The sequence below is a fragment of the Chrysochloris asiatica genome, unplaced genomic scaffold (genome assembly GCF_000296735.1).
Source record: "Chrysochloris asiatica unplaced genomic scaffold, ChrAsi1.0 scaffold00014, whole genome shotgun sequence".
Lineage (NCBI taxonomy): Eukaryota > Metazoa > Chordata > Mammalia > Afrosoricida > Chrysochloridae > Chrysochloris > Chrysochloris asiatica.
The window spans coordinates 13,154,281-13,164,119 of NW_006408532.1; the positions used below are offsets into that span (position 1 = coordinate 13,154,281).

Consider the following 9,839-nt stretch of genomic DNA (forward strand, 5'->3'; position numbering starts at 1 on the left):
TCTACCCACATCTGGAGTGTGTGTGTGTCAGTGTATCTCCCCACAACCTGGAGTATGTGTGTGTGTGTCAGCGTTTCTACCCACAACCTGGAGTGTGTGTGTGTGTCAGTGTATCTCCCCACAACCTGGAATGTATATGTGTGTGTCAGCATCTCTACCTACAACCTGGAGTGTGTGTGTCAGCATATCTACCCACAATCTGGAGTATGTGTGTGTATTGGCATATCTACCCCTAATTTGGAGTGTGTGTTAATGTGTGTGTGGGTGTATCTACCCACAATCTGGGATGTGTTTGTGTATAACTACCCACAATTCAGAGTATGTATAAACATATATGTGTGTGGGTGTAGTTACCCACAATCTGGAGTGTGTTGTGTGCTGGTGTGTGTAACTACCCACAATCTGGAGTGCGTTTGTGTGTGTGTGTCACTACTCACATTCCAGAGTATGTGTGTGTTTGTGCTGTATGTGTGAAGCTACCCATAATCTGGTGTGCTAATGTGTGTGTGACTGTACCTACTCACAGTCTAGAGTATGTGTGAACATGTGTGTATGTGTGTGAGTGTAGCTGCCCATAATCTGGTTTATGTGTGAACATATAGGTATGTGTGTATGTGTTGGTAAGTGCTGTCTAATTGGTTCCAACCCATAGCAACCCTCTATAGGGTTTCCAAGGAGCAGCTGGTGAGCTTGACCACTGACCTTGTGGTTCAAACCGACTATGGAATACAGCGCATTAACCCACAGTGCCATACTAGGACTCCCGTGTGTGTCTAACTACCTACAATCCAAAGTATGTGTGAACGTGTGTGTGTGTGTGTGTGTGTGTAAGTGTAGCTACCCACAATCTGGAGTGCGTTTGTGTGTAACTACTTACAATCTGGTGTGGTGCTGTGGGTTAATGCGCCAGACTGCAAAGTTGTTTGAACTGCAAGATCTGTGGTTCAAGGTCACCAGCTGCTCCTCAGAAACCCTATACAGGGTCACTATGGGTCAGAACTGATACAACGGCATGTAACAACAACAACCTACAATCTAGAGAAACAGGCCCCCAAAGAGAAACTCTTTGTCCACAGCTGAGGTAAAGAAGTTATATTTTATGTCAAGAACATGCCCTTGGTGGGTAAATGAGTGAGGGTCAGTATTTAACTCTTTCCTGCAGAACCTGTGGGATATTAAGCGGTGTAGCCTCCCAATGCCTCATTTTCTTCTGGAATCCCCAGGACCTTCCTCCCAGTGTGGGAAGACGCTGATGAAAGCACTCTTCGGCAGAGATGGGCTGGCGCCATCCTCCTCTGACCCCAGGCCTGAACTGCAGTGTCTGGCCCCTGGGACCTCACCACTCTCCCTTTCTCTCCCCAGAGATTCCTGCCCACTCATCAATGACCCCCCAAGGAAGACAATGAATGAGGTGAAAGAATCTCTTCGAAACATCGAACAGACATACAAAATCTTCCAGCAACAACAGTTCACGTTCATTGCTGCTCTGGAGCACTGCCGAGAAAATGCCCACGACAAGATCCGGCCCATCACCAGCATAGGACAGGTGGGTGTCTCCAGGGACCCGCTGACCCTGAGAGTCCGAGCCCAGAGAATGTAGTGCTTACGAGTGGTTACCTCAAGGTCAACAGTTTAAAACTACCAGCCATTCCGCAGGAGAAACATGAAGCTTTCTGCTCCTGTGAAAATTTACAGCCTTGGAAACCCTATCCAGGGTGACTGTGAGTTGGAACCAACTCCACGGCACACTGCCACCACAACCAGAGAGGATGTGCTAGTTTTCTAGAGCTGCTGTAACAAAAGACCCACTAAGTAGGTGTCTTTAAACAACAGAAACCTATTACTTCATAGTTCTGGAGGTTGGGCCCTAGTCTCTCCTAAAGCTCTAGGCTGGGATCCTGTCTTATCTCTTCTGGCTTCTGATAGCCCCAGGTGTTCCTTGGCTTGCAGCTACTGCATAACTTCTTAGTTATTTGGCCTTCCCCCCTCCCCCCGCTCCCCCCAACCACCCCCCTCTCTGTCTCCCTTCTATTTTATAGGAACACCACTGAGATGGGATTAGGACCCACTCTTCTCCAGCATGACCTCATGTCAATTTAACATCGTCAAAGACCTTATTTCAAAACAAAGTCACCTTCATGGGTACCAGGGGTTAAGTCTTCAGCATACATTTTTGGGGCCACAAGTCAATCCATGACAGAGGGGAGCAAGTTTATGCCTGAATCAGACTGATGGAATGATTCATTTATTCATTTCCTCATCAAATATTTGAGTGACTGGCATACCAACCAAACCCACTGGCATCAAATTGATTCGGACTCATCCAATCTATACAGGATTTCTCTGGTAGCGTAGTGGTTATGAATTGGGCTACGAACTGCAAGGTCAGCACTTCAAAACTACCACCTCTTCCATGGGAGACAAAACTACCACCTCTTCCATGGGAGAAAGATGAGGCTTTCTGCTCCTGTAAAGATTTACAGCTTCAGAAACCCTGGGCAGGGTCACTATGAGTCGGAACTGACTCCACGGCACATAACCAACCAACAACCAATTCTTTGCAGAGGCAGCAACCTCATCTTTCTCCTTTAGAGCAGCTGGTGGGCTTGAACTGCCAACTTTGTTCTTAGCAACCAAGTATCTAACCCACAATGCCACCTTTGTGAATAACACAGCAGTTAAAAATATGGGCACCAGAAGAGTCAGATTGCCTGGGTTTAAATCCTGGCTCTAGCACATGACCATCTGTGACCATGGCCCATTTCCACATGTGTAAAGAGAGTGGCAGCCCACACCTCATCAGGTGGTTAGGATTCGCTGACATCCACAGGAGACACTCAGCCCAGGGCTGGCTCTTAGTAAGCACTCAGTGTTCGGTAGGCTCTGTCAGATCTGGGCCTAAGTACTGGGAATGTATTGGTGACCAAGACAGACAGAATCCCTGCCATCAGATTTCACTGCAGTTCAAGAAACTACTCATGCCAAGTACCATATTTTATTTAACTCAATCTTAGCCGGTAGGGTACTATCCAAGCTTGCTCCATGGCACTTAGGTCTCAAGATTGAACAAGCCTTGCAGGAAGTTACTGGTGACAGGCTTGAGCCACGGTGCTGTTAGGTACACAAGTGTTAGCCATTAGTTGACACTCACACTGAAAAGATGCCACCTGCAGGAGAAGAGAGCTCAGAACCACTTTTGGTCGTGGAGAGCAAGCTGGGGATTCAGTAAACAGGCAAGCTTGCTGGCAGCATACTTAAAATATTAAACCTATAGTTGAAAGGATAGTACAACATATAAACTTTGCCTATTATTGTTAAGTGCCGTCAAGTCAGTTCTGACTCATAACAACCCTGTGTATAGGGTTTTCAAGGAGCGGCTGGTGAGCTTGAACCGCCGAATTTGGGGTTCAAGCTGACCTTGCAGTCCAGTGCTTATTCTACAGCACCATACCAGGATTTCATTGCCTAGGTACCCCAATTTCTAACATCTAGCCTCATCTGTACATTCTTTCTCCCCTCATTCACACACACACACACACTCCTCCCCACCCTTGAACAATTTGAAAATAAATTTCTACACCCTTTCTAGAATCCCCAGGAACTGACTTCCAAGGGTACCCAGCAGTAGTAGGGAAGGAGCACTCAAGATCCCCACATCCCTCAAAATTTCTATTCAGGCTGTCTGACACCCCTACCCCCCCCCCCAGCACCCTCCCTCACAGAAGGGAATGATCTTCTTGCCTTAGAATCAACAAAGGTTTTGGTTGACTTCCTCTGAAGTGTTGACTCTCAACCTTCAGCTTCCCTGAGAGGTACATGGGTCAGGTAACCAAGGATTACCTACACACACTCCAGGTAGCCAGGCATCTGCTGCTCTGCTGTGGTTACACCACAGTGCAAGGCCCTCCTCCTGACCCACACGTCCCCATGTACTTGCCATTGGTGTATGTGTGTGAGCACACGTGATGGATGTCAGACTCCTGGCCCCTTATGAAGCCACTTTGTGCCAGGCAGCACTTGGCAAGGAACTACTTCAGACCATCAGAGGAAGTCATTGCTTAGTGACAAAAAAGAAACCAGCAGGAAAGCCCTGAGTTAGACATGGGGCTTTGTAGGTGATGGAGGAGGTAAGTAATGCTTTCCCTTCCATCAGATCACGGAGAGTAGGAGAAACTTGTGATTGTGACATGGTTAATCTTGCCTGGACCAGATTCAGTTCCTCCCCAGTGCCAAGTTAGGCCTTGTGCCCTTGTCCCACCTTAGATTCAGTCATTGCTGATCCCAGGAACTCTGGACAGACAGTCCAGCCTGTGAAGGAGCCAGCCACATTCCAAAGATGAGTTCAAAGAATGGACGTATTGTTATTTTTAGTTACCTCCTTTTATGACTTAATATTTCTCTTCCAAAGCTTCTCAAACATATTCACAAGTATTTTATTTTTGATATTTAAGATCCTTCTAGAGTTGATTTTTGTATATGGTGTTAAGTCGAGGTCAGTTTTTTCCCCATGTGATAATCTTTCTTTCCAGTTCTATCTACTGTGTTCCCTCTCTCTACCTTGGAAGCCCAGTACAATGAAACCCCCAAAGGAGAATAGTTCCTTCTCTTTACTCCTAAATCTAGGTGGTCTTACCCAATAGTTCTCAAAGTAGGTCAACTGGGACTGTGTTTGAAAAGTTGGGAACCAGCTCCCCATGGAGATTGGTGAGGAGTCTGGGGTATGTGTCACTGCTGGAATTCAGCAGCAGTTTGAAGTTACCAGCTGTTCCTAAGGAGAAAGATGAGGCTTTCTGCTCCCATAAAGAGTTACAACCTCAGAAACCCTATGCAGGGTCGCTATGAGTTGAAACCAACTCCACAGCACACAAACACCACCACTTAACTGTGGTGCCCTGGGCAGATGATTTCACCTGAGCTTCAGGTTGTCTTTAATGTGAACATAAAAAAACAAAGGCAAGAAGTGGCTGGCTTACAAGCTTTCAAGAGGGAACCTAGATCCAGAGGGTGTGGAGGAAGGTAGACTGTCCACTGAGTAGTATCCAATCTGTCTAGGCGGGGCTGATGAAAGGAAATGCAGATAGGTCTCTTGTGATACAATAGTGAATAATTGTTATCAGGACTGACTGTGAGGGTTGGAAATGTAAAGGTAGACGTTTTGTAGCAAGGAGGGGTGTGATTGACTTTGCAGTCTAGGAGCGGAGGTCCCTGGGACCATCAAGGGAGAAGAGCGGAGTGCAGGACCCTACCCAGAGAAGCAGTGACATCAGAGATGGAGGCAGAGATGATGATGTGGAGAGAGGGAATGGCTGGGGACTCTAGACCAGAGAGGGAGAGGGGCTGCGTGCTGATGACCAAGGGGAAGGCTTTTGGGGTATACCCTTTGGTTGGTTGATGATGCATGGAGGGGATTGTAGCCATGGCAATGAAATTATATATGATAGGATGAATATAAAGCTAATGTTCTCCCATATAAACTATCACATAATTCACAATATAACATTTTTTTTTTTAATGAGCATAAAAAAAGGTGCCCCCCAACACAATGTTTAAGCGAAGCTGATGGGAGCTCAGTCCTGTAAAGCGTTTCCCACGGGGCCTGGCATGTTCACTGATGGGAGCTGTCTATAGCAGTCTGTACATTGCAGTGCTTGAATGTGACTGGCATCTCCCCGGGAGCAGACTGGGTCAGGCCATGAATTTGAAGAGTGGGAGGGGAGAGTGTGGGTGCTCCTGGATAAATGGGGACTCTGTTGGCACTGTCCCAGCTCACATCATGTGGCCTTTGCAGGTGCAGAGCTACATGGAACACTACTGCAACAACACCACAGACAGGCGGATTCTGCTCATGTTCCTGGAAATATGTACAGAGCTGAGCAAGCTCTGTCAGCGCTTTGAAGCCCTGCACTCTGGCACCCCAGTCACCAACAGCCTTCTAGAAAAATGCAAAACCCTTGTTAGCCAAAGCAGCGACTTAAGCAGTCTCAGAGCCAAGTAAGTCCCTCTGGTCCTGTTCTTAAGGCTTCATTGTGTGTACATGGTGTCAGTGGTGGAAGGGTAATGCGGACGACAGAAGAGGGTGCTCCTAATTTCAATTTTTAGAAAAGTGCCCTTACATCAGTTTAGCCCTGGTGACACTGGGGGTTAAGTGTTGAGCTACTAACTGCAAGGTCAGCAGTTAAAACCCACCAGCAGCTCTGCAGGAGAAAGCCGAGGCTGTCTGTTCCCATAAGGATTTACAGTCTCGAAAACCCTATACAGCTTTGCCATGAGCTGGAACTGACTCGGTGACAATGGGATTATTTTGGATGGGTCCATTGGTTTGAGTCTTTCATTATCCCCTAGGAAACTGCCATTCTAATTTTTCCCAAGCACCTGTGTGCCAGGTATCCTACAAAATGCTAGGAATCGTTGGGAATAGGTAGAACAGGTTAAGGCTTCTTGGGGTATCCTAAAGAAATCATCAGTTAGGTTCTGTCCTCACTGTGTCTAACGAATGACCGACCACATGCAAAATACATCCCCAGCACTTTTAAAGCCCATCCCACGTCCCACGAGCACCACCACTGTAGGTTCTTTAATTCCAATCCTGTGAAACCCACAATGCAATGTGCCCATTCTCACACTGTCAGGGTAAGAAGTTTCACAGGAACTAAACAGCATAGCTAGAAGGGATTGCAGGTTTCAATAGCCCCTGATCCAGGTTTCTAAATATTCCACATCTTCACTCCTGCCTTTCACACCAGAACTCCCTGGGCTCTTGGCCCCTGAGCCTACTACACTAGAATCTCAGCAACAGAGCGTCTCAGCATGGTACTCAGTTTTCAAACCTTCCAAGATGATTCTGATGTGCAGTCAGGACCAGAAGCCACTGCCGGGGGTCTGTGAATTACCTGACACTTTGTGGCAAGTCCCTGGATTCACAGGCTCACCTGGTCCTCTTGTGCTGTTGCAGATATCCACATGACGTGGTGAACCACCTCAGCTGTGACGAGGCCAGGAACCACTACGGAGGTGTGGTCAGTCTTATCCCCATTGTCTTAGACTTAATGAAAGAATGGATCGCCCACTCAGAGAAGCTGCCCCGAAAAGTGCTGCAGCAAGTGAGTGAGCCCCAGACAAGCAAGGAATGCACCGTGGAAGCCACCAGTCCTCACCAAGCCACAGGCACCCAGACCCTGTTAAAAACAAACACATGTAGGGAACTTCCAAAAACCAACTTCAAATCTAGTGCAAAAGACAAAGGATGTTTAAAACCTCCCTGGAGACCACCTGGTGGGAAACTGTAAATCAAAGTGGCCTATTGGGTATGGTTAGGGGAACTTTGTTCTTCAATTTGGTTTCCACTGGGTTGATACCTTTTCATCAGCACTAGTCCTAGCCACATAGTGACCCCTATGTTGTTGTTAAGTGCTGTCGAGTTGAACCCGACCCATAGTGACCCTGTATAGGGTTTCCAAGGAGCAGCTGGTGAGCTTGAACCGCTGACCTTGCAGTTCAAATGACTTTGCAGTCTGACGCATTAGCCCACAGTGCCATACCAGGACTCCAGTAACCCCTATAGAGATTAGCAAATATATTATTGAGACTCTCTCTCTTGCCTTAACTTGCTTCTAACTTTTCCTCATCTCTTAAGTGTCAGGTTCTATGCTGACGGAAGAGCAACCCCACTTACACAAGTTACCAGGACAGTTGATAGGGGTGTCCCAGAGGAAGGCCAGCATGGACCTTCTCCCAGGACTGCCCTGGTGGGCTCCAGCTGTTCAGCTCAAGTGGTCAGGCAGGGGAAGTGTGCACAGCTTCTGAATCTCCTCCCAGACCACCACTTTGGCAGAACGTGTGCTCCCACCTCACAGGATTGTTTCAAAGATTGGTCATGTTGAAACTTCTGAAGTGTGTTTTGGGTCTCTGGACCAATGCCACAAAGGGAACAAACCCACCTTTCCCTCTCCTTTAGTTGGGAAAAGGAAGCATAGGAGAGAAATGGGAAGAATTCTGAGTTTGTGGCTCTTGTATGAGGATTACCTGGCTATCATAATATAATCAAGACCCAGACATTGTAAAAATGTGTCCCTAGCTACAGAGCTTGCCCAGAGTACTGTCTGACTGTTGGTTTTTCCCTTCACAGGGGACGACTTAGCTTCTGTAGTCTTGCTTCCTCGGGGGGAGACAATCAAGAATAAAAATGGTTTCTAACACATCTCTGCCTAGCTTGATTTCCTGGGATTTAGCCCTTAAAGTCTATATTTATTCTAAGACATCAGGCTATAGTCACACAAGCAAAATCATCAACAAAGGCATATTTATCCATCTTCAAAAAGAGTTTTTTAACAAGAGGCTATGCCAATGACCCACAGGTGGTCAGCAATTAAACATTTCTCCTAAGATGGCAAGTAATTCTTGTAAGAGGCAAAATCCGAATTTTCTAGACAAAAACATCCAAGTCTTTAATCTCAGTGGTCTGCTGTGTTAAGTGCCACTGAGTCAGTTCCAATTTGTAGTGACCCTGCTGAGGGTTTCTGAGGCTCTAAATCTTTGTAGGAGCAGAAAGCCTCATCTTTCTACCATGGAGCAGCTGGTGGATTCGAACTGCCAACCTTGTGGTTTACAGTCCAGTGCTTATCCTACAAAGCCACTGAATGGCACAGCAATACTTAGAACTAGGGTGGATCTAAAACCTCCCTGCTTCTTTCCAAATGAAAAGCACATATAAGGTGGTATCTAGTAGCTGCACTTTTTCCCTTGCCACACACAAAATTCAGCTGGCAAGGCTAAGGGTTAATGAGATCTTGGCAACATGTCAGTGGGGTTTCACCAAAATGGCAATATTAAAAGCAATGTGACAATCTTCTAGGAATTCAAGCGTGCACAGAAAGTGAGCCTGGTGACCATGCAGATTCAGACCAGCTCCTGGTTTTGAGGTTGTCTCTGGTAGAGATGAGTCAAGTCACTTCTTCCCCCACCAACCATGCCAGTACTGGAGGAAGGGTGTGAATTTGAGACAGTAAAGGTAGGAATTGTTCACCAGATGATTTGCCAGAGCAAAAACAGCCTTGGAGAGACTAGAGCCAGAATATGCCACCCACCACCCAAGTTCATCAATCCAGACCTTTGGGTTTTACATCTTTGGACTAAGTTCCCCCTACTTTTGCCTGTAAACCCCCAAAAAGGCCTAAGTCATTCCATGCCAACACAGCAGAGTAGTGCAAAACAATAAATTTTTTATTTGTTCACAGTTAAACACAAGCAACTGCCGTGACATTTTAAAACATTCTAAGAAGGACAGCAAACCCTTTTGATTCCAATTCTCATTCACTTCGATTGTACCATTTTCCCTTGCAGTTCATATTTATGGCATCTGATGTGGATTGTTTGACATGCTTTTAAGATCAAAGTGGGAAATTTTAAACTTTTTGACAAGAGATGACTTTCTTCAATTTAACTAAAATAAAAGCAGTCAGTTTTTAAAAAATTTGTTTTCTTTTCACTGATGGGATCCCTTTAAACTGCAAGTTAACTACATACGGTCGATCCATGATTGAGTTATAAAACTAGATTAAGTCTTAGCAAAATCTGTTCCTCCGTAATATATTTGTGGTCCATAAGTTTTCTGAAAAGTGATCACTGATTCTTCCTAGTGCAAAATGCCTGGCTGCCTCTTTGATAAGCCAAAGTATTTGCTACATAGAGCAGCACCGTACCCTCCTGTCCAAACACTGTATCAGATGGGGAAAGGGAGGGAGGGGTTGGTTTGTGGGTTGTCAGAACTTTCAGGGGTCTCCTCTAAAATGATCTAGTCCAATGGTTAAACCAGCCTAGTTATCCCACAGAGAATGGATGAG

General features: G+C 46.2%; 1 protein-coding gene across 2 annotated transcripts; it reads left to right on the forward strand.

Moving 5' to 3' along the window:
• The first annotated feature begins 1,387 nt into the window (after positions 1–1,387).
• LOC102813495 (chromosome unknown open reading frame, human C9orf9) lies at positions 1,388–8,196 on the forward strand. Of its 2 annotated transcripts, XM_006834900.1 has the most exons (4): positions 1,388–1,546; positions 5,789–5,991; positions 6,953–7,100; positions 8,126–8,196. In XM_006834900.1, the coding sequence occupies exons 1-4, from the start codon at positions 1,403–1,405 to the stop codon at positions 8,135–8,137; spliced, it is 507 nt and encodes a 168-aa protein (XP_006834963.1). In that variant the 5' UTR covers positions 1,388–1,402; the 3' UTR covers positions 8,138–8,196. The 2 variants fall into 2 exon arrangements, with proteins under 2 accessions (XP_006834963.1, XP_006834962.1); XM_006834899.1 differs by lacking the exon at positions 8,126–8,196 and having other exon boundaries at positions 1,403–1,546; positions 6,953–7,286.
• Positions 8,197–9,839: the final 1,643 nt, after the last annotated feature.

Excerpts from the sequence above, each read along its gene's own strand:
- LOC102813495 (XM_006834899.1), top strand. The coding sequence starts at position 1,403 with ATGAATGAGGTGAAAGAATCTCTTCGAAACATCGAACAGACATACAAA. Across the intron at positions 1,547-5,788 it reads CCATCACCAGCATAGGACAG|GTGCAGAGCTACATGGAACA; the intron begins GTGGGTGTCTCC and ends TGGCCTTTGCAG. Across the intron at positions 5,992-6,952 it reads TTAAGCAGTCTCAGAGCCAA|ATATCCACATGACGTGGTGA; the intron begins GTAAGTCCCTCT and ends GTGCTGTTGCAG.